General features: G+C 40.8%; 1 protein-coding gene across 3 annotated transcripts in view; it reads left to right on the plus strand.

Moving 5' to 3' along the window:
* The window catches only part of CUX1 (cut like homeobox 1), a 380,489-nt gene that overhangs the window by 65,418 nt on the left and 289,975 nt on the right, over nucleotides 1-25,096 (plus strand). For all 3 annotated transcript variants that reach the window (XM_054008638.1, XM_054008636.1, XM_054008637.1), the window contains exon 2: nucleotides 3,711-3,821. In XM_054008638.1, coding sequence (XP_053864613.1) covers nucleotides 3,711-3,821 — 111 coding nt within the window. The remainder of the gene's footprint in view (nucleotides 1-3,710; nucleotides 3,822-25,096) is intronic.

A 25,096-nucleotide genomic window follows, 5' to 3' on the forward strand; every position in this document is an offset into this window, starting at 1 on the left:
TTAGCGAGAGGACTGGATACTGGAGTTACTCATAGACACTGGACCAGGTTCTGAGTCGAGTCGCTGGGCTGTGCTACATTACACTTTCTATCCACTGTGTCAAGCTGTCAATTCAGCAGCTCAGGAGTATTGATACATAGTCTCATTTCTGCCATTCTCCTTTTTTCCTGGGCATGTCCTGTATGCTGAAGGGTGGCATAGCATAGGTACTGGTATAGTGGTTTCTCACCACCAACGGATTCCACTGTGCAGAGGAAATTCTCAAGAGGCTGGATCAGCTGCCTTAAAATCTGCTTTATACCAGTAGAACGGCACAAAGCAAACAGGCCGGGGGGAGTGTCTGACCTACTATCTAACTCCTCTAGTCTCATAGGCCTTGGCTACACTTGGCAATTTACAGCGCTGCCGCGGCAGCGCTGTGAAGTGCGAGTGTAGTCGTGCCACCAGCACTGCGAGAGCTCACTGGCAGCGCTGTAAGTACTCCACCTCTGATTACACTGGTGCTTTACAGCCCTGCACTTGCTGCGCTTGGGGGGGGGGGGGGGGGGGGGCGTTTTCACACCCCTGAGCAGCGCCAGTGTAGCCAAGGCCATAGTGCAGAATAAGATCTTTGTCTGAAGCAGTTCTTCACTTTCTTCCTCTTCTCTAAAATTGGAAGCAAAATACTGTATTGACAAATCTGCTACTTCTCTATTCTTTCTTTCTAATTCATTACTAATACTTCTTAGTAGACAGCATTTGCTTGATATTTTTATCTACTGCAATTCTCTCCAATGTCATCAGTTTTTCTTCTTGCTTTTAACTTCTGCTTATTTCTAAAATATAGATTTCCAAATCGTTGTCCTCACCAGATTTTATTTATATTTTTGAAAAGCCTTCTGTTTAGCCGTTATTGCTTTTTATATTAAAGTCTAACCACATTAGTTTCTGTTGCTCTTTTGTCTTGCATAAAATTAACTGGGATGAATTTCAAATGTGGCTTATCCAACTGTTAAGTATTTCCCACTTTTCTGCAATAGCTTTCATATACTGTATATAGAATTCCAAACCAAAATCTGTTGGACATATTGCCTTAAAATTTACCTTAGAAATATTGTTTTATTTTTTTTTTATTTGTAAAGTGCCAAGCGGATATTTGGATCACTATCTCCAGCATGGTTCCTAGTTTCAGATATAGCCTATTTTTTAGGATTAAATTAATTATGGTCTATATCAGGAGTCTCAAACTCAAATGACCACGAGGGCCACATGAGGACTAGTACATTGGCCGAGGGCCGCATTACTGACACCTCCCCCTGCCACCCTTCGCCTCGCCCCCACTCCACCCCTTCCATGAGGCCCTGCCCCCGTTCCAACCCCTTACCTGAAATCCCCACCCCAACTCTGCCCCCTTCCTGCCCCCAGGGAGGGCAGGAGGGGTGTGGTGGGGGCTCAGGGCAGGGAGTTGGGGTGTGGGGTACAGGAGGGGTGTGGGGTACAGCAGGGGGTTGGGCTGCAGGAGAGGTGCGGGGTACAGCAGGGGCTCGGGGGGCGGGCTCCGGCCCGACATGCACTGGGGGCAGGGCAGGCCACCTGCCTGCCTGTCCCCGCACCACTCCGGGAAGTGGCTGGAACCTGGGGGAGAAGGGGCACAGGGTGTGTGTGTGTTGCTGTTGCTTCAGGCACCACCCCCAGCAGCTCCCATTGGCCGGGAACGGGGAACTGCGGCCAGTGGGAGCTTCTGGGGGCGCTGCCTGAAGCAAGAGCAACACACAGAGTCCTGTGGCCCCCCCTTCCCCACGTTCTGGCTGCTTCCTGGAGCGGCAGGGGGCAGGGCAGGCAGGGAGCCTGCCCTTCCCCTGGTTCACGTCAGGCTGGAGCCGTTCTAGGTAAACGCTGGGGGGGGGGGGGGCGGGCTACGAGGAGCTCGCGGGCTGCAGAAAACAACCCCGCGGGCCGCATGTGGCCCCCGGGCCCCGTGTTTGAGACCCCTGGTCTATATGTAACAGTAAGAAACTTAAGATTCCTCTTTGTGAGGAAGTGAAAATTAAGAAGAAAACACTTACATCCTTCTGAGTTGGGTACTGCAAAAAAAAAAAAAAAAGCCTCAGACCCATCCTCTTCTCCTCCCCGCCCCCCCTCGGACTTACGGAATCATGTAAAATATGTGCACATCAACCCAGTCTATGCTTCAGACTTGTTAAATTAATTTAAACTTAGAAATAACCGAACAGTGGCAGGATTTATACATGAGAGAACCAATAATTTTAATCCAGATTTCTTTCACAAAATGCCTAGAAAGAGGCTCAAGGACTAAAGTTCTGGCCTTATTTTTCATCTGGTTGTGTCAATCTGATTTTTTTTTAAACTGATATTTGTTTATATCTAAATCTTTCATTCGGTTTCATAGGATTGGCAATTTCTGCCCAGGAGAATAGCAGAGGTTTTTTAGGCCAGGAGCAAGGTTTATTGGCAGAGTTATGCGGAGAAGATGGCCCAGAATCTGTGTACATTATGCTTCACTTTAGCAAGTAGTTTTGCTCGCTTTTCATGAACGTTAGATTAAGTCAAAATGAAAGAAAATCAATTAAAAGTAAAGAAAATAGTGCCAGATTCTCTCCATAAATACGCGGATATAGCACCTGTTGACCTAAGTGAAAATGTTGCACATATCTGAGTGGCAAAATTAATATTTTAAATATAACATTCAAATATTGCAAAAGCAAGTAGAGTGATGCAGAATGATTTGAATAGTGTTTGGCTTATGTGCTGATAAATGACCCATGCAATGCAGCATGGTTTAATTTAAAGTATGGTGTTGAGTACAGAAGAAAGATGTGATGGTGGATAGAATGTTGAAATCATTTGGGCAAAGCTTGGCAGTAATGTTATGGCTGTATTGGTAGTTCTGTTTACTATAAATTGGTGGAAGTTATTCTGGCATTCATAAAGTATGCCTACAGACAAAGAATATTGTGTGTGTTTCTGGTGACAAAACAATCAGCGAAGGGTTAACTACAGTTATTGATAATGTAAGGAGGACAAGTTCCAATATGAAGTAGAAACTGAGGAAAAGATCATTTGGTCTTCAGAACAGAAGGAAGTCTCTTATTGAGGGATGTCCCCAAATTTTAAAAATTTTGTATGGAGAAGAACATAGTGATCCCAGTGAGTAGCTTGCGATTTTAAAAATAACTTTGAAGTAAAGCTATCATCGGTTGACATGTAGGAGGAACTTGTACTTCAGTTATTCAGACATTAGCTTTTTCACTCAGAATAACTAAAACAGAGAGTGCTTCCAAAGTCAGCAAAGGAAATAGGTGATGTAAGCCATTTAAAAATGGAACTGACTTGAACTTGAAGTAGACATGCTACTTTAGTTTGATTTGGGGATTATTATGAGGTATATCTTGCATTAGTTTTGTTTCTGGTATCTTACTATATTACCTTACTATTATATAACCCTAAATGTTTTTGAAAAAATATCTATTTGATTTTCCCACATGCAAACAACAGTCATTTTTAGTTTCAGGATAGAATTCAAATTCTGTAGCACTTAGTGTTTAACTACATTCTGGGGAAGAAATTTCTGGAGATTGGTATCTTTGTTCTGTGCATTCTTGAGAGGAGTCAGTCTGAAGGCTTATATTTTTATTTATCTGGGGTAAATGACCTTCTCTTCAACTAAGAGCAATTACAATCTTGCTGTTTCTTTTCTTTTTTCTGGACAGAGAGAGCTTGATGCCACAGCAACGGTATTGGCTAACCGACAAGATGAAAGTGAGCAGTCTAGAAAAAAGCTTATTGAGCAAAGCCGTGAGTTCAAGAAAAACACTCCAGAGGTAATGTGAAAAGCTACTTAACTGTCATTTGACTTTCTTGATATAATATATTTTAATTGACTTTTTTGGGATATAAATTTGAACACCGTACTTAACATAAATGGCTTGTTTACATTTCATAATCATCCAAAACTCAGAGACACTGCAAAAATCTTTTTTTCTGTGGTAATCCAAACTTTATCACTCTACATGCATGTAGACCCTGGCCTTTTAACTCCTTAAATATAAATCAAGGGTGAAATTTCAGCTCTGCTCTGCACTGGCCTATCTTTTTACACTGAAATCAACTGAAGTTTTACCATTGACTTCAATGGGAACAGATCTGAGCCAATGCTCAGCATTGGGGCAGAAGAAAATAATAATACATCAGTGAGCAGAAGTGGGCAAAGCTGTGGAGGGGGAGAGGTCTGAGTCACGGAGAGTACAGAAGGAGGTGTGAGGCAGAAGGTATAAACATCTTTTCAAAGGCTGATTTCTCAAATAAGCAAAATATCTGGAAGTTGATAGAGGATTTATATGTGCATTCTGCAAATTTTATGTTTTTTTCTCACCTTTCTATGAAGAATAAAACCTCAGATTCCCCAGAATGCAAAAATGAGTTTCTGCATTTACCAGTCTGTTGGCTTATTTGGAGAACTGTCCCTGGCAAATTTCTTCACACACTGACAACTGTATTTTTATCAAGCAGAAATTTACTGAAAAAGGGGCTTTTAAATGCATTGTGCAAAGTCTCTCAGTAAACTTTTAGTAGATTGTTTGGCTGCTCCTACTCTGAGGAAAGCCCGGCATTCTTATAGAGGCATTGTTTTCCCACTCAGTTTTTCAAGTCTGTGGCTTGCTTCTGCAGTAAATAAGCAAGACATACAGGTAAGTGAATGGTTTTTAATATGTTAATCATATGGTTTTTAAGATTTTTTTATAAAAACACAATACTGCAGCCTTTTGTTCACTAATTTGGTACAGAATGTTTTTCTTGTCTTCGGAAGTAGAGATGGATTAGATCCAAAACAATGATTTGGATCATCCTCAATATTTGGGGAAGCTTGGATCTGTTCCGACTTTTACAGCCTGGGCTCATCTCTCTTTATCACTGCCAGATCACATTCTCCTGTAAGCTTGTATAGATTTCTTGGTGTTCCTTTTCTCTCTTTCCTCTGTTGCTATGATATCTCCTTTTCAGTCTTCTTTGCTTCTGAACAGGAATTTCATAGTCTACTTCATCATACTCTACTTTCTTTGTCAGAATTAAAAAATAAAGCGGGTTAAAAAAAGAGAAAAAGGTAACTTATGCAATTACAGCTTTCAGAGACACAGGAAGTACGCTGCTACCCGACATAACACGGATTCTGATATAACGCGGTAAAGCAGTGCTCCGGGGGGGGGCTGCGCACTCTGGCGGATCAAAGCAAGTTCGATATAACGCGGTAAGATTTTTTGGCTCCCAAGGACAGCGTTATATCGAGGTAGAGGTGTATCTCAAATGTGACAGGGCCAACTTGTGCTTCCTCAGTTGATTGTTGGTATAGAAATCATTTTTCTTCAGGTAGTTGTCTCTATGGGTATCCCACTTGATACATGTGTGCACCATGCATCCTTGATCATAGATTTTTATTAGCCATGTCCATTCGGTTTGCCCGTGTGCTGTTGGTATCGTTGTGCCCCAAACCAAGGCTATATCAGGCTTTGTGAGCAAACTGGCCCTCAGTTCCTTCTCAACTGCCTGGGCCCAAGACAGATCGCATGTCCACCTCTGTAGCATTCTGGACTCACCCAGATAGCTAACGCACTTGCAGTGTCCATTGCTGACTGGGATGGCCTCTTTACATGAGAGGCAGCATTTAAACTCCAGTGAACTGGGCATGCCCCTCACAGGGAGAATTTTCCTGCAGGGAATAGAACAAGTCTCTATAACCAAAAAAACTTTTTTTGTTTTTGTTTAAAATCCCCTCACTAAACTAACTACAACTAACAAACCAGCTAGTTGATCTAAAGAGAAGCTATGTAACTGCTGAGGTAGGCAAGAAGTGAAACTTCTGTCTAGCCCTGAAATCAGAGTCCAGAAGAACCAAGATCTCAAACTTTGACTCCTCATGATGGAGCGTTCCCCCTGATCTACTTCAGAACCAGGTTGGGACACTCACCCCGGCCATCAGACTTCAGGGATTTCTACCCCAACTTCCACCTCAGTGCAACATTCTCTTAGTTAGTAGACATCCGTAGAGCCCTCCTTCAAATCCTCTCAGAAAACCAGATCTAGTTCCCTTCTTGGGGCTTCTCCTTCAAAAAGACCTTGGTCTCTAGCCTCCTCAGAGGTCTTCCTTGAGGCTTGGTACCATAGAGGGGAAACGCTCCTCCGGCACAGGAGATGGCACCAAACATAGAAGATCAGCACCATCGACTCGGACTCCTCTCTCAATGCCCTTACCAGGTGTCACGGTACCATGTAAGCCTCCAACCTCATTGTCACAGCCTCGAAGTGCCTTATGCCTCTGATATAATCTGACAAGGACAAACACTCGGTACTACAACGTCTGTTGGTACTGCAGGACTTGATACCAGAGAGACTTGGTGATGGCTTCTGATCCAGAGTCTCTGTTGCTGACCGGTACCAAGCATATTTCTGTATCGAGAACCTCTTGGTAGCTGGATCCTTTTGCATCCTCGGTACCGTAACCCCCCCCCACACACACTTCTTCGGGATGATAGGGAGACACAAGCTTCCTCCCTTGCCCCCCCCCACCCCCCGGTCAAGCAACAGGAGGAAACATTTGAGGAGCAGGATACCAGGGTGGACAAAGAAGCAACGCTTCAAACCACCATCTTGTTCTCTTCACCAGATGAAGCCCTGATTTCTCCCTCTCCATTGGTGGCTAATGATTTCTGGCAGTTCCAGGACCTTGGTAAGCAGGTGGCAGTCTCTCTGCAGATACCCCTAGAGGAGATCAGAGAACCCCAACACAAGCTCTTGGACATACCATCTAGAATTGCCCTCCCTATTAATGAGGCTCTATTGGAATCCACTAGGACCATCTGATCTGGTTACAGTGACACCCACTTGTAAGAGAATACCCCTACCAAGGACTCTGAATTCCTCTTCTCCCACCCACCTTGGTACCGCCAGTGACAGTAGCCCGCCCGGCACAGATGAGGTCTCCATCTCCTCCCACACTGCCACAGGGATAATCAGTACTGGCAGAATTCCACCGGACCAGGGACCTCTGCATGACGGAGGCACCCGAGTCTCAACCTCTCGGTACCGACATCACGGCACTGAGCCAGGCACAGGGGATATCCCTGGAATCATGCCATGCCCCTCCACTGTCAAGTGAGGGGTCAGATAGTGATCCAGAGGAGGTCTTACAGTACTCCTCCCAAGCTCCATAGGAGATGTACTATCAACAGGGTGCGGGAGTGCCACCCATGAGCATCTCCACCAGGCCGTATGCCACCACAGTGGCCATACTGGGACCCTGGGGTGACACAACAGCCTGCTTTGCACACTTCAAGCTTTGCCTGGCGGCTTTGCCCCAAGTGAAGCAGGCATGCCTTCACCAACATCCATGGCAGATAACTTCCGATTGTTCCAGGAGCTGGCAAAAAAAGTACCCTCCACGTACCACTGGAGGAGGTCAAGGACATACAGCAGCAGCTCCTTGATATCCTCTACTCTTCATCCTTCTTGAAGACCACCCTTCCAGTTAATGAAGCCATCTTAGACCTGGCTAAAACAGTGTGGCAAACCTTGGCATCTATTGCCCCAGTGTGCAAGTGTGAGGAGAAGAAATATTATGTCCCCGCGAAGGAATCGGAGTTCCTTTTTCTCCCACCTGTCATCCAATTCTATCGTGGTGGATGCCATGAAATCCTGTGACTGACAACAACATTCCAGAGCAAGGACTTGTGATGGGGATTGGAAGCGCCTTGATCTCTCTGGCAGGAAGGCATATTCCTCGACAACCTTACAATTCCGTATTGTCAACTATCAGGCGTTTACGGCAAAATAGAATTACACAAACTACAATAAGCTGAATCACTTTGATAAACTGCCATCATTCAGGAGGGACAACAAGTGGCAAAAATATTGCTACCGTCAGCCCCTGACATTGCCGACACAGCAGTTGTGGTGATGAGGCGGAAGTCATGGCTCCACTTGTTGGGATTCCCAAAGTAGGAGCAGATCACAGCAGAAGACCTCCTGTTCAAGGGTTCAAAGCTCTTTGCCTTAGAAGATAGATGCCTCCCTCGAGGCAAAGGGTTCTATTCTTGTTGCTTCCTAATAACCAAAAGAAAGAAAGGTTGGAGACCCATACCGAATCTTAGAGTTCTCAACAAGTTTGTCAAAGCTCAGAAGTTCAAGATGGTCACCTTCTAGATGATCATTCCATCACTGGAACAGGGAGGACTGGTTTTTGGCCCTCAACCTATAGGACACCTACTTTTACATTTCGATCCTACCAGCTCACAGATGATTTCTCAGATTCACTCTGAGACATTACCATTATCAATACAGAGTCCTTCCCTTCAGACTCTCATCAGCCTCGAAAGTATTTTCCAAAGGTCTCTCAGTGGTAGCTACTCATTTATGCTTGCAAGGGATAATGATCTATCCATACCCGGATGATTGTTTCCTCAGAGCCTGATCACTCCAGGAGGCTTTTCTGGAGATTGGTCCTGCTTTGAGCAGGGGTTTGGACTAGATGATCTCCTGAGGTCCCTTCCAACCCACATATTCTATGATTCTATGATACACTTGTTTACAGAACTGGGCTTACAGATCAACATCCAGAAGTCAACCCTCACACCAGTGTAACACCTGGAATTCATAGGGGCTGACCTGGATGCTCTACAGGCCAAAGCCTTCCTACCTCAATACAGTTTCCTATTCCTGGTCTCGCTCATAGACACAGCTCAACACAGTCCCCAAATACCAGTCAGACTCTGCCCTCAACTGTTGGGGCATATGGTGGCACACAAGGCAGTGATACCACACAGCATACTCCACATGTGATGCCTCCAACTATGGTTGAGTTATGTTTACAAACTGCACAGGGACAGGCTGGACAAACCCCTGTCACTACCTACCGGGATGAAAACTCCTTAGACTGGTAGAAGGACCCAGCCAATGCATGCAAAGGGATCCCCTTCTTGCAGATGTCACCATCATTGCTCCTTACCGCCGACGCATCTCTAACGGTCTGGCATGCATTTAAACGTCCTCACGATGCAAGGCAAATGGTCACCTAAAGGGATATCTCTACACGTCAATCTCCTCAAACTGAGAGCGGTCAGAAATATCTGTGCCCATTTCCTCCTGCTGATAGCAGGATCACATACAAAGATCCGAACAGACAACATAGCCTGCATGTACTACATTAGCCATCGGGGAGAGGGGCAGGTCGCCCTCCCTATGCGTGGAGGAAATGAGACTATGGAACTGGTGCATCTCTCACAACGTCACTTTGTCTGCAGCCTACCTCCTGGGCACGCAGAGCTCGATAGTGGACAACCTCAGTCGCAAATTCCTGCATGATCATGAGTGGGAGATGCAGCTGTCAGTACTCCACGACCTCTTCACATGATGGGGAACACTGTCCTTAGACCTGTTCACCACTTACCAGAGCAAGAAGTGTCCATGCTACTGCTCAAGGACGGGAATGGGACATCTTTGGCTCCACAGTACTGTTATCTGTAACTGACCTGACTCTGAAGTCCCAAATCTCCAAAAGGGATACTGCTCTGAGTCACCTACAGTGGAACACCCATAGGGACACTACTGTGGAGTAACAGTGGTTCTTCGAGATGTGTGTCCCTACGGGTGCTCCACAACCCACCGTCCTCCCCTCTACTTCAGAGTTCTCGTTATGACTTTGTGGTAGAGAAGGAACTGAGGACAGTCAGCCGCATGCTCTGGCTAGCCTTGTGGCGCAGTATGAGGTAAGATAGTGCATGTGCAGGAACTGACACTGCTCCCAAAGTTCTTTGATCAGCAGTGCAGAGATGCAGACACACCTACAGTGGAGCACCCATAGGGGGACAGATCTCAAAGAACCATTGTTACTGCACAAGGTGTGTAACTACTTCTTTTCTCTTGTATGATGGACACTGCTCGGGATTCACTAAGAGTGGAGCACCCACAGAGATGCTACTTGAAGAGGTTACTCACTCTGTGCAATAACCTTGGTTCTTTGAGAGACACTGTAGTCAGCCTTAGAAAATAGATATCTGACAGAAAAAACACAGGAAAAGGACAACTTAGTCTCTCCAGAACATAGCATTCTGAGTAGGAAGAATAGTCCTTGGATAAAACTTGAGGAACCAAAACCTTTGGAGGCTGGGAGACAACTAGAAGGTGAACATAATTACTTGGGCAGGCTTCTAGCCAAAATTGCAACTTTGAGTCCTTGTCACAAAACCTATTCAAGGCAGTGAAACCATCCCTGAGACATACACCAGGGAAGTACAAGGACTGGTTGCTTGGAATTCCCTCTTTAATCTATCTTTGGTAGTCTAAACTCCAAATATATTGTTGTTGATAATTTTATTTTTAAAAGCAGCTTATGTACAGAACATCTTCCAAGATAAACAAGGTTTGCCTGATCTGCAAATAGTCTTTTCCCAACTGAGATTGTTTGAGTTCAGCTTTGTGTCTCCCTTCCAATTAAGTATGCAGCACAGTCAATGCTGCAGTGGCATAGTGCATTACATGATCCCTTTCCCTCACCACAGATTAGTAGGTAAGTGTCACTTGCCTCCCAGCTCCCTGCCCGATGCTGTCCAAGATGCCCTTAAACTCTCCCAAAGTCTGTTGTAAGTAATCTAGTGTTTAGAAGAGCCCTATGGCAGAGGGCCCATTCTGCTAAATGGTCAGTGTAACTTAGAATAGTAACGGCTCTCTTTCAGGAGAGTAGATGGGTAGGAGAATCTAGGTGAAGCTTTAAAAGATGTAGCAGATACCCCATTGTATCTTCCTTTATGTACCTTGTAAATTATCAACTCTGATAGAAAGGTAATATATTGGGCATTTCCCTTTTTATGGGAACTTTTCCTTGTTCTCATGGCTTCGGGAATAAATGTGGAGTGCAGTAGTCAAAACTACCAGCAAATGTTTCTGACTGGTATATTCAAGGATGTACCTTCAGAGAAGCAATGTGTATTCTGGGAATGTTTGGGCACAGACAAGTGTGCGTCAGGAGTTACAACTAGAGGCTTCAAATAAAGCTTTGAAATACAGTACATTTGTAAAAAGAGAGTTTTACACTCTCAGAACTTGAAAAAGGACAAGATATTTTCACTATATTATGTCCGCATTCCATAGATGCAAATAGGGAGTTGTCAACCTCTATTTGTATTTCATTGTGAGCAACAGCTAAAGAGGTCTAAGGTTCAGAAGTTGGATTATCTAATCATAGATCTGAAATATTTAAATTTATTATATGCAAGATCCTATGAATTGTCATGCCAGATCAGGTCCCTGGTCTGATTCTAATCCATGTATCAGACAGTAGTCAGCACCTATTGATTTAGGAAAAGGTTCAGTAACTAGGAATGGTGCATGAAACCCTGTAGTTACCAGTTAAAGGAAAACCTTCCCATAGCAAAAATTTCTTCATAACCCACATCCGTGAGTGGTTGGCTTATACCCTGAAGCACAGAGGTTTTTTCTCTTTGGGGAAAAAATATTTTTCCAGTGTAATGTAACTAAGGATGTTCTCATCTATATAAATGTCTAATCAGTTTTTTAACTCTACAAAGCTCTTGGCCTCAAAGTTGCCTTGTGGCATTGAGTGCTGCAATCATGGAATGTCCCTTGTTCAGTGTTTTATTATTTATGATGTTCTAGTGCAGGGCTGCCAACCTGTGGCTCCAGAGCCGCATGCGGCTCTTCAGAGGTTAATATGCGGCTCCTTACCTAGACACTGATTCCAGGGCTGGAGTTATAGATGCTAACTTTCCAATGTGCTGGGGGGTGCTCACTGCTCAACCCCCTGCTCTGCCCAAAGCCCTGCCCCCACTCCACCCCTTCCCCCAAGGCCCCTTCCCCTGAGCCTGCCGTGCCCTCGCTCCTCTCCCCTTCCCCCAGTAGCCTCCTGCATACGTGAAACAGCTGATTGCAGTGGGCAGGGGGAGGGATGAATAGGTGCTGATTGGTGGGGGCTGCCGGCAGGCGGGAAGAACTGGGGGCTGGGGTGCTGATGTGGGGCTGCTGACGTATTACTGTGGCTCTTTGGCAATGTACATTGGTAAACTCTGGCTCCTTATGCTCAGGTTGGCCACCCCTGTTCTAGTGCATACGAGTCCCAGTCTTGGACCTGGACCTCATTTTGCTAGGTGCTGTACAAAATACACAACAAAAGACAGTTCCTGCCCTAGAGTTTACAATTTAAGCATTAATAGCGAAGGTAATTCAGATGCTATTTATTCTAATATTCATTATTTTGTCTAGCTGTATCATATATCCTCTTAATCATATCCTTTCTAAATAGTCCCAATCATACTGATTAGTAATTCTTGGCATGAAGCCAGGGGATTTCCTGATGCTGATCATTAAGATGCCCTAGTTCCTGTCCAAATTCCTGGTTAGGTAATTACATTCTGCCTACTTACATTTATTTAACTTATGAAAACCTATGCAGTGCTCTAGGTGCTTCACAGTAAGTTTAAAAAATCTAGAAGAATAGAGGAAATTCCGAAATACAATTGGATATAAATAAATAGTTGAGCCAAGACTTTGCCTATAAGTAGTAAATGTTAGGCGCCCAAGAAAAAAGGGCCAATAAAATTAACCCCATTCAGCCCATCAATCTTCATCTATTCACCTCCGCATCTACCCTTATTAAATCCCTGGAAAAGAGAATATGCCTTGCCTTATGCCCAGAAGATTAGCAAATCCAGACTTTGTTGGACCAAAGCAGGGTGGCATTTCAGAGTAGGGAATTTCATGTTTTCATAGATTCATAGATTCTAGGATTGGAAGGGACCTCGAGAGGTCATCGAGTCCAGTCCCCTGCCCGCATGGCAGGACCAAATACAGTCTAGACCATCCCTGATAGACATTTATCTAACCTACTCTTAAATATCTCCAGAGATGAGATTCCACAACCTCCCTAGGCAATTTGTTCCAGTGTTTAACCACCCTGACAGTTAGGAACTTTTTCCTAATGTCCAATCTAGACCTCCCTTGCTGCAGTTTAAACACATTGCTTCTTGCTCTATCCTTAGAGGCTAAGGTGAACAAGTTTTCTCCCTCCTCCTTATGACACCCTTTTAAATACCTGAAAACTGCTATCATGTCCCCTCTCAGTCTTCTCTTTTCCAAACTAAACAAACCCAATTCTTTCAGCCTTCCTTCATAGGTCATGTTCTCAAGACCTTTAATCATTCTTTTTGCTCTTCTCTGGACCCTTTCCAATTTCTCCACATCTTTTTTAAAATGCGGTACCCAGAACTGGACACAATACTCCAGCTGAGGCCTAACCAGAGCAGAGTAGAGCGGAAGAATGACTTCTCGTGTCTTGCTCACAACACACCTGTTAATACATCCCAGAATCATGTTTGCTTTTTTTGCAACAGCATCACACTGTTGACTCATATTTAGCTTGTGGTCCACTATAACCCCTAGATCCCTTTCTGCCGTACTCCTTCCTAGACAGTCTCTTCCCATTCTGTATGTGTGAAACTGATTTTTCCTTCCTAAGTGGAGCACTTTGCATTTGTCTTTGTTAAACTTCATCCTGTATAACTCAGACCATTTTTCCAGTTTGTCCAGATCATTTTGAATTATGACCCTGTCCTCCAAAGCAGTTGCAATCCCTCCCAGTTTGGTATCATCCGCAAACATACTAACATAAACTTCATTGCAGTTTATGTTAGTACGTGAAGAATACTGTATCAATCTTAAGCCATTTTACAGTATTACTATGTACCATTAATAGCTTTTGTCTTCCATCACAGATGTGTCTGGACTTCAGTATTGGGGCTGGCTAATCTTCTAACTATAGTCCTATAAAGCACTTTGGGATGAAAGGCTACGTTTTTTGTTTTTGTTTTTGTTTCTTAGTAGTTGATATCTGATTCTCTGCAGCAGGGTTGGGAATCGGTACAGATGTAAATGTAAGGTGGAGTAGCTATTTTAGGGCCTGAGCTGGCTATGATTTTTCCAATTTGAAAAAAGAGACTTAATTCCTTTTATTTGGGAGGTGCATGTTGCTTTATTTAGAGCATTGTGAGGCAAGACCATGGGGACTTTGATAGATAGTCTGGCATTCGTTATTTACTTTCTGAAGGGGTAAATTTGGATAATTAAAAATCAGAAAAAAAATCTGTCAGTTCAAATTACCATTGGACATGTGTAAAAACCTTTTTTTAGTTTATTGGGCTCTTTATTTTGCTTGACAATGAAAATTCGCTTTGGTGGTAGTGGTTTGGATAGCTACTTACCAGGAGGTTGCATGATTTGTTCTTTGACAGAAATTTAATTTATAAAGAGAAGACTAGAGGTGTGTTTGTCCAGTTTTGTATTTAAGATTAAAATTATTTTATTAATATGGGTTTCTGTTGTAACTAAGATATTATGCTTGAGGCCTTGTTTTTTTTTTTTTTTTTTTTTTTTTTTATTAGCCACTCTGAGGTTCCTATATTTATCTGACAGGAAAAAAAAATGGTAAAATGAGAGGGGAAGAAAGATGAGGAGCAGACCAGCTGAAAATAGTGTCAGATACCAGTTTGTGGTGTGACTTTGTGAGTCATGCAGAATCAGTGAGAGATTTGGCATAAAGGAACTTACTGTATGAAGGAACTTACCCTCTCATTCTTTAGTGCTTTCTGCTTGCTTGTTACTTTGATCACTGGTCTCTTCTAAGGATCAGTTGAAGCACTGATTCCTCATTGTGGCCTTTCCCTGTTTCCAGCTTGCATATGTGCTCCATCAGTAAGATTTAGAAGGTCAGGATTACCTTTTAATGCCAAAATTGACATCTGTATTTTTATAAAGCTGATTAAAGATCAGCTCAACAGGGATATGGAACTATACAGGGGAGCCTTTGAGCACAGCTAGCATAGGTGCATTCTCAGAGTAAACCGCTTCAAAATGGTTTGGGAAATAGGATATTAGAAGTTGCCAGGAGACTAAATAAATGAGCACACAAACAGAACACCTTAACGCTGATTGTCACGGCCACCTGCTGACCTCAAATTCTTGTCTAAATAGATGGAAATTCTGTTGGGTGGCAATGTAGTTGCCCTTGGAAAGTATATTGCAACATTCAGTTAGGATCTTAGGAATACATAAGATAAATCTGGTGGTGGTGGTTTTTTGCTTTCTAAAGTCTTAGAAAAGCTCTTTTTAATGTCTCTTAATCTTTTTTGTTTTAATGGAAGCTGCTTAATTTGATCAGCTCTGCACAATCCTGGTAGGTTGGTGTTATCCACCTGAGTAAAATCTGAAATTTCAGTGTTGCATTTGTTAAGTGAGCCACAGATGAAGCCTAAATTCTACTTTGGACCTGTGCAGTCCTGCTGATGGTGTGAGTGTAAATGAAGGAAGAATCAGTACTATGATCTCTTGTTATGAAGGAAAAACTTGTATTAGTCATATGGTTGTGGACCAAGCTGGTCTGTCTAAAAAAGCATTATTTGGCGTTTGTTTTAAAAAAATCTTTGCACAACTACTTATCCAGGATTCAAAATTTTAAAATTAAAAATAAAAATTACTCAATTGTTACTGTCCAGCATTTCCAGATTACTTGGTTGAGTTATTCAGTCTCCACAGCCAAAGATGGTTAAACTGAACTAAAAGAAAAGTCTTTTAATTTTTGTTTTTAATACGTGGGGAAAGGGAGAAGAGGGAGAGAGACTCTTGCTTTAAATCTCTTCCTTTTTCCACCAGAGTTAAAAACTTTTATAGATATGTAAGTTTAGTTGAGGGTTTGAATATTAGTCATAAAGCATTTTTGAATCTTGTATGTCTCTCTCATCACTTTAAAACTTGTCTGTATCCTGTTAAGGAATCAAAAGATAGGAATGAAAGAGTAAGATATGTATTTGCAAGGCCTTAAGGCAGGGGTAGTCAATAGACAGACTGAGGGCTGAATCTGGACTGCCAGATGCTTTTGTACATCTTTTTATTTACTTATTATTTTCTTCTGAGTCTGGACCTTGACTACACCTTGACCAAGAAGTTTGAACCTTGACAAAAAAATAATTGACTACCCCTGTCTTAAGGTATAATGGATACTTCTACTACTGTATAACTGTGTCTTACTACTGTAGGTGTACACTAGATCATTTAGTCATGCTTTTAAATGTCATATTACTGTACATTTTTGTTATTGAATTTGTCTTATGGACTTTTTTTTACAGAAGCTGTGTGATTGAGTATGTTAGCTCTCTAAAACTATTTTCAGAAAGTTAGTATATAGATCCATGTCTTAAAATATTAATTAACCGTTAGGTTTGGTGGCACTAGAAGAAAAAATACCTTATAGTGGAGGTCCTTTATTCAAGGGTTCTTAAATAATATAAAATGCTATTGTTTAGATATAAAGTTCATGGATTTTTAGGATACTTATTAATAAGACAAAATTACAAATAGTTGAGATGTTTGCTGAGACAAAGATTTTTTTACTTTTTTCACTTTATTGCAATTGAAGGAGTCAAAAATAGTACAGCATACGTTACATTCACAATCACACTTCCATTAAGACAACCTCAGTTTTTCCCACACACATTAACCTTCCCTACACTATATAACTCATAGAAGCTATTAAAAGAAGTGAAAAAATACAAAATATTACCTTGGTACCTAGAGGAAGCTAAGCCAGATTCTGTGGTAACCAACGTTTCTCCTCTTATTTACTGCATATGTTACTTAATTCCAGCATTGACTCCTGTGCCATATTGTAGTCTACGGTATATTGGAAGAATGGCATAGTCTTTACAATAGCCAATAACATATTTTCTAACATATATAAGTTGTCGTCGTCTTATTTCTTTGAATCTCCTCATTTTTCAGGCTTCAGGGAATCACTTTTAATTTTGGAAGGGATTTTTGCAAGATAGTCCTGATATTTTTTGCATATACATTGTCAGTTTGCTCATTAGCATAATATACCCGATTCACTAAACCCAGTCCACCTCCAGCAGTGGTTTCTCTTCCAGAAGTAAGTGATCACATTTTTCCCAGCAAAGATGAGATGGTAGCAAAGGTAGTCAGGAGAAGGATATTGGGATGCAGACCTGATTCAAGAAATACCTTTGGATTTAATAGGATTTGTGAGGACATTTTCATACTGAATATTTATTTCAGATATCAGTAGTTGTATGGATTGCAATGGGGCATAGAATGCCTAAATTCACTATGTATGTGTATACTGGCATATGCATATAGCTTTGTATTCTAGCAAAATAACTCCTTTTAATTTTAATTGCAGAAGAGATTAGTCTGGGTTATAGGTTACTAGGCGGAAAAGTTTCATTTGAAACACATTTTTCTGCGACTAACTCAAAATATCTTAAATATGTAGACCTTTCCCTTCTACTTTCTTCTCCTTTTAAAAAAAATCCTTTAATCAGTTTTCTTCAAAATGCTTACCCCCAAAAAACCTTCCTCTAAGACTGAAAATGCAGCTGAGTGATTGTCCAAAAGTTATAAACCTCTAAAGAAAGGGGCAGCTCTGATATCATGGACAACATTTTAAGGAACTTCAGGCAATTAATCACTCTGGAATCATTCTCACTTCATAATTTGTATTTATTCTTTTAAAACTTTTTTCTGGTTAAGTTTCTGGCAAACTTTTGATAGTTAAGGAATGCACTTTTTCTTTTTGTGATATCAGTGACATCTTCGTTAATATCAGTAGAAGGGTTTGCATTTTCCACTGAGGTCAAGTAGAATGGTGGGATTGTTTTATTGACTTACTGTGGCTTACAGAGGAATATACTAATAAATAAACATTTAAGAGTGAAGGTGAGTATTGAAGGTGTTCATAGATTATTCTTATCACTGAACAATAAAATGAATTTTTTTAAAAAAACCTCTTCTCTTGTGAGGGCTTAAGAGAGTTGTACTTTTTCTTGGCCTTTCTATTGATGAACATTTGTATCCTGGTCAGGAGGAACAGTTGTGGTGGGAAAAGGGAAGATTTAAAAGAGGAATACATTTTCACAGTCAGATCTTGAAAGCGAATAACCTGATTCTGCAAGACAGTCAGCACCTTCCAGGAGACCTCTGATACTTCCAAGATTGAGTAAAGGTGTGGCTTGCATGGGAAAAAGGAATGATGTGATTGAGACATTTGACAATACCTCTAACCAATGCTATATTTAAGGGGAAAATTAAGTTCCAAAATTCATATTGAGGCTCCTAAAATATTGGCCTGACTTTCAAAACCCAACTTCTCTCTCTCTCTGTTGCGCATGCGCGCGCATGCACACAAACACACAGACACAGAAAGAGGCCTAGTCTCCCCTCCGGTGTGTGTGTGTGATAATAGACTAGATCATTAAACTTCTGATTGTATGTACTTTTCTTCTTAGTTTGAGAATAAACATGCTATAAATTTACTTCATTTCACCCAGTGGACCACCTCAAGGTCATACAGGTGCAATAGTTTAAAATTTAATTAAAAGAACATGTTGTTCTCTTTAAACTTATCACATTGTCTGTCATGAACAACTCTTAATGGTTACTGCTTAGAAGAAATTCTTGTTGCTTCTTCTGACAACAGATATGTGAAAAAGTCACATCTGCTAAACTAGGAGCAGCTACGATTAATATAGTCAAGTAAAAATCTGAACAAACATCATGAATGATAGGCTAAGCATCACAATTTTGCAATTTTCGTTTGTTTAAAACAAGTTAATTCACTTTAGGAATTTTTTTCATAATTATCATTTTTGGATGAAATGGGGAGAGGCTGAATGTTTGGAAGGAAATTTACTTGTAGCTGAGCTGTGCATAAAGTATCTGTTTCCATAGATCATCTTCTGTGTATGTCTCACTTGTAAGAAACATTGGTAACCATTTTTAAGTAAATTAAATGACACACGAGAAGTAGAGGAGTTGAGAGTAATTTTTATTTTAGAATTCTTTTTGCATTAACACATCTGCAATGTTGATGAATATATGGAAAAACGAAATTGTGCTTCCATTCTCCTGTGTCTCCAATGTGACAATAAATCAACTTTTTTTCCTTTTAAAATGTCTGGCCTTGTAATTTATGTTTGCATGACCCATTACTAAGTTCGTAGTAGTAGGTGTTTTAGTTGGCAGGCACAATTCCAGGGATTCCGTGGAACTTTTTTTTATTACTGAACTTTTGTTACTGTCTGTAATTAAGTGTGGAAATATATATATTTTCTTAATCGTGAACATTAGCTCACTTCAATTCTGGATCTCTCTTTCTCAGCAGAAACTTAGCATTAAGTACTCTTTAAATAATCACCATCTTAGATTTAAGAAAGCGGTAGGCAATGTTCCCTCTAATTTTTTACATCCATGTGCAGAATGAATTTTATGTGCACTAATATGGAGGTGATGTGTGGCGGGGGTGGGGTTGAGGGATTCAGTGTGTGGGAGGGAGCTCAGGGCTGGGGCAGAGGGTTAGAATGTGGGGGGAGAGGGCTCTGGCTGGGGTGAGGGCTCAGGGTAGGGCTGGGGATGAGGGATTTGGGGTGCAGGCTACCCTGGGACTGCAGTGGGGAGAGAGGACTCCCCACCAACCTCTCTCACCACAGCCTCCCAGGGGGGACAGCTCTGGGGCTGGGGGAGAGGCGCCTCTCCCCATCTGTGTGGTCCTTGATAGGTGGCTGCACGGCAGCTTAGAGGGAACTTAGGTGGTAGGCATATTATTTTGTTACATGACAGTTCTTGAAAGGACACGACCTACTCTTCTTGGTCATGGCACAGTCCTGCTACTGCAGTTAAAGTTTGTATTGGTTTGTTACATATTCAGCTTTTTTTTAATATTCAAGCCTTTATCAAGGCAGGATGCAAGCAAGAGTTTAATATAATAATCAGTATCTGAACCCTACTAATATGTGCATGGCCTATTTCTGAACAAACTCACCCAAAGAATAAAACATGCAAGCAAAACAAAACACTACAAGATTTTTTTATAAAGTCCAAAAAAATTGACTTGTAAATAGAATAATTAAATGTATACAGTAGTTAACGTAGTCAAATTACTGCTACTGTAACTTCTATCTTCCTTCTAAACAGAAGGGTCCCATCTGAGGCACATATCTACCTCTCATGATTGCAAGTCTTGTCCTTACTTAAAATCATAAAATTGTGGTTTCAGAAGTTTTGAGGCATTGACACAGCCATATTCTCACTTTTACTACTGCAAACACAGTTATGTGTATGCTCAACGTGCACATACAAATGTATTGACTTTTCAGAGAAGTTATTTTAGTATGTTGTAACACCTTACTAATCTTTTGGAATAAATATGGGGTCAGATTCTAGATGTGTGTAATTGCAAGTGTCTAACTGCTTAAGCAAATAAATATCCAATGGGTAGGTGCAAATCATATATTCCCGTGTGTATGGAAAGTCATGGGCTCATATAAATACCTGACTTGTGGTCCCAATCACCTGACTTCAGTGGGACTACTCATATGCCTAATGTAAAACGCGCTTAAATGCTTTGCTGGATCTGCTGCGCCGAAGTGCTCACATCGGGTATTTGTATGCAGAAGTTACACACTTGCCAATGTGTGCCCTCTGGTGTGCACACCTAACTTGGAAAATCTGGCCCAATATGTATTGATTGATTGATTTTTTTTTAGTGTATTGCTTATAATACCAAACTGGAGATTTGGGATGGGTAAGAGCTATGTTTATTATACACCCGTTAGAAAATTAAACTGTTGTTGGATGATGTTTTCCCTTGGTACTCTGACTTTACTAGATAGTAAACAAAAATTGTGCAGGCTAGTTCACAATAGTGCCTAATTGCTTTAATTATTTTGTAAATGGAAAAAAAAACTATCCAAGATATTAAATTGGCTAGTGAAGACGCACTGTAATTACATTTCATACAGATTTTTATTGTGTGTTTTCTAAATAGTCTAAATAGGTTTCCTACTGGGTAAATAATTGTGCCTTTAAAAAGTTATAAAGCTTTATTTGGTTAATTTTAAATCAATTAGTGGGAAAAATGGCTCTGTTCTCCCTTTTTAAATACTTATTTAAATAGTTTAAAAGACATACCACTTTCTGAAAAGACTGGAAGGATGCGGTCTCTTGAGTAAATATATATTAAGGTAGTTGTTTTATAACCCTTCACAGGCGCTTGTTCTAGCCTAACTACATATTTAACCAATAAACTGAAATGGCTTCTATTGAAGCTGCTGTCTGTCAGGTGAATTATCTTGTTATATTTTTAAATGCTTTGTAGCCGGTGATCTAGAATGACCAAAGTTTGTCACTCCAACTGTCAGATAAATGCTGTGTATGTATTTTAAAATAATTAACTGGAAGCCCAGAGTTGCTGCAGTAATGTGCAATAGAATGAAATGTATACTTTTTCCAAAAGAACCCATCATTATCATTCTTTGAGTTTATCAAAAACAAGGGAGTTAAATATTAACTGTCTGTCTTTAACCCACAACAGCGTACATAGGAAACATAGGCACAGTGCAAGAACAATGGTGTTGACTAAGGATCAACTGAAAACAATCACTTGAATTTACTTGCATTTTTGATTTTGTAGAAGATTTAAGTGTCTATTCTAATATTCAGTGTTTTCAAAAGCTCTGTGGAATCTGTTAATTCAGAACTATTTGGACAAAACGCTTTCTTGTGGCTGACTTATATGACAAGGTTCATCTGTAGCTCTCAGTGTTTTACAGACAAGACTCTTAAAACCCTTGAGAGTTACATAATTAATTTTAACATTATCTAAGAGTTCCAGTATCTAAGGCTCTGATCCTGCAATGAGTTTTGTCTTGTTTGACACAGTGATCCTCACTGTTGGGCATATTGTTGAATGTGGCCTAACAGAAAAATCAGCCTTAAGTTAATTGCACTGTCTGGATGAAAAAATCGTAATGAACAAATTGATAAAGAGAAAATTGTTTTTGATTGTATGCTGAATGAATGTTGCAAATGATCTCCATCTTTTTAAGCGGGAGGCTTTTTTTAAAAAACAGAAAACTCCTAAAAAGCACACTTTAAACTATTACACTTGTGTTTGGCAAAAGATGGTAATGAAAATTTTCAAAAGCTCCTAAATCATTTAGGCTCCTGAGTCTCATTTTCAAAAGTGATTTGAGCACTTAGGAGTCTATAGGTATGTCTATACTGCAAACGAAGTTTTGATTGCCGTATGGATCGGTATACCTGTGCTAACTTTAATCTAGCTAGCACAGGTGAGAATAATAATATAGATGTGGTGGGTACGGGCTTGTATTCAGGTTAGCCGCCAGGAACCTTGGGCTTTTACGTGGGTTGCTAGCCAGCACTAGGACCCATGTCTCCATGTCGTCACTACTGTTGATACCTGTGTATGCCTACCTATACTACACTCACACCTTCACTTGTAGTGTAGACATGCTCCAAGTCTCACTGACTTTCAGTAAATCCCTAAGTCACTTTTGAAAATGGGGCTTTGGAGCCTAAGCCACGTAAGTGTTTCCCCACTGACTTGTGTACATGTGAGAGCTTTGCAGAACTTCTTTTGGTTAGCCAGTACTTAGGCTTGAAAGGACTTAAAATATGTCTTTACTCCTTTTTTTTAAAAAAAAGGTTCAGTCTTAGCTAATTTGAGTTAAAATAGCAGTGAAGATATGGCAGTTTGGTTTTTTGACTCTGGTTAGCAGCTTGAGATAAAGCCTATAGGGGAGTTTTGGGTTGAACTAACCCACATTAAAAGTAGAGTTGATGTGTCTTCACTGCCAGCCTGGGTTAAGAACATACTTTTTTTTTTTTTTTTTTTTTTTTTCTTGCAGTGAAGGCATACCCTTAGAGACAGTTATCCGTGATTCCCCTTGATGTGACACATCCATAGTGGTCAAAGCACTAGGGGTGAGAGATGGCAAGAAAATGTTTGTCTTCAAATAGAGAAAAGATGAAAGGGGGTGGGAGTCTTCTGCGGAGAGTGGTGGTGAGTAGGGAGAGTTTCTGATGGCTAGGAGGCAATTGAAGAAGCTGGTGTCCCTAAGCAATTTTATACTTCCTGTAAAAATTATAGGAGGGACAATTGAGGCCCACTCATCTTTGTTTCATGCTAAGACTGAACAGAACACGTAGGCACAGAGGGTAAGTACTGCAATTAAAGTATTTTTAAACTCGGCTATCAACAGGTTTCTAGTTAAAAAGGAGGGATTAAGAACAATAGTAGTTAAACTACTGTTTTTGATTTGACGAGATGTCTCCCTCCTACCATTCTTCTTTCATCATATCAGTCTCCACTGTGGGGATATTTCATACTACATCAGCAAGCTCCATTACCAAATAAACCCAGACAGATGACCTAATCATGAAATGGGAGAGGGGAAAGACCTTATACATGACAGTGAGCTCAGTAACTATATCGGTTATGTGAAAATTGACTCCACCTATTTAAACAAACTTGACAATCTTAGGTGTACAGTAGCACAGTACAGCCCTTCAGCAAATCCCTTTCTGAATGTAATAAACCCTTAAAACACACCACCCTATTGTAAACAATGCATGTAACTGCCTAAAACATACTGGATTCATCCATGCAGGTAAAATAAAGACTGCAATAGAGGAAATGAAAGGGCACTTAGCTAGGAAAGAGAAGTCACTTTTGAACAACAAATCAAGGAAACTAATCGAAGTGGCTTTTTAAATTAACTCCTGATAAAGTAATAAAATAGTTAAAAGAATATGCTTTCATTGCAGCAAAAAATAAAATACATTAAGCTCACTTGTTTAAAAGATTCTGTCTGTCTGCTAAAAAAATATATATTTTACATGTATTAAAACAAAATGGATCACTTTTAACTTTATTAATAAAAGTAACAGATTTATGGAAGATGCAGAGGTTTCCTTCACACCTGTTTTGTGGTTTACACATTTACTTTTTTCAGGGATTTTAGGTATTGAAGGAATGAGGGAAATGGTTCTGCTTGTCTTTGAAAGTGATGCTGCTTTGATATGCTTCTGATCTTTGTTCCCAGAGTTGTGGCAGCAGATTCAAACACTCAGATTGTAAAATTGGGAGTCTGAGATGTAGCCGTAACAGCTTCAATCACTTTCCTCTCTGTCAGATCCAATGCACAGGACAATGCCAGGAGATAAAACGATGCAAAATTAAAGTAGCCTGCTAAATTTACCTGCCATGGAGAATCCACAAAAGAACTGCCACTTCTAATTCTCAAATTTGTTTCAAATCATTATTTTTTCAAATTGGGCTCCCTGATCTCTTCAGCTCAAGCTATTGTAAAGATTTGAAAAGCTGTCTCGTCTTACCAGATCACGGGTTTAATAATAATAATTAATATATCCATGGAATCAAAGAAATTGTGGCTTTGGTGTATTCACCATCACATTCACCTGCTAGCATTACACCTAGCATGAGGAGGAGAACATGCGGGCAGATGCATTCAGCAGGAAGTTTTATGACTAAATTGCTCAGTGATATCCTCACTATGGCTGAGGTGGGGTCAGTCACAGATAGACCTGTTTTCACCTAGTCAGAATGCCAAATATCATTGGTGCTGCACCAGGGCTCACAAGGATAAGAAATATTTATCAGATGTGTTCCTGCTGGATTGGAGTAGTGACTTCTCTATACCTTCCCTCCCATTTGCTTAATAGCCAGTATCATAAGAAAGATCAGAGGACAGAGCTAATCTCACACTGATAATACCAATATTCCCTCTGCAGTACTGGTACACAGATCTTCTTCAGCTAACCAAATAAGTACCCGTTTGTCTTCCTCTGTGGCTAGACCTCTCAACAATGAGGGAGAATTCGTCATCTGAATCCAGAGACACTTTTTCTGTCTCTATACAGGATAGTCTACTAACTACACAGGAGTTCAAGCAGTACTGTTACTGTCCAGAAGGAACTTTGCCTTGAAGTTCTACAGACTAAAATGGACACTGTTTGTGTTGCATGAAAAGTAAAGAGTTAACCCCATCACGAGTGGCTGTCCCTGTAGTTTTAGGTTTTTTTTTTTTTTGCACTTAAAGTCACATGGTCTAGTGGTAGTTTCCCTGAAGGTTAATTTAGCTCCCCACCACAATTTTGTTATAGATGAATCTTTCTTCTATCACCCTGCTGCCTCTAGATTTCTTATCAT

The sequence above is a fragment of the Malaclemys terrapin genome, chromosome 18, assembly GCF_027887155.1.
Source record: "Malaclemys terrapin pileata isolate rMalTer1 chromosome 18, rMalTer1.hap1, whole genome shotgun sequence".
NCBI classification, from domain to species: Eukaryota; Metazoa; Chordata; order Testudines; family Emydidae; genus Malaclemys; species Malaclemys terrapin.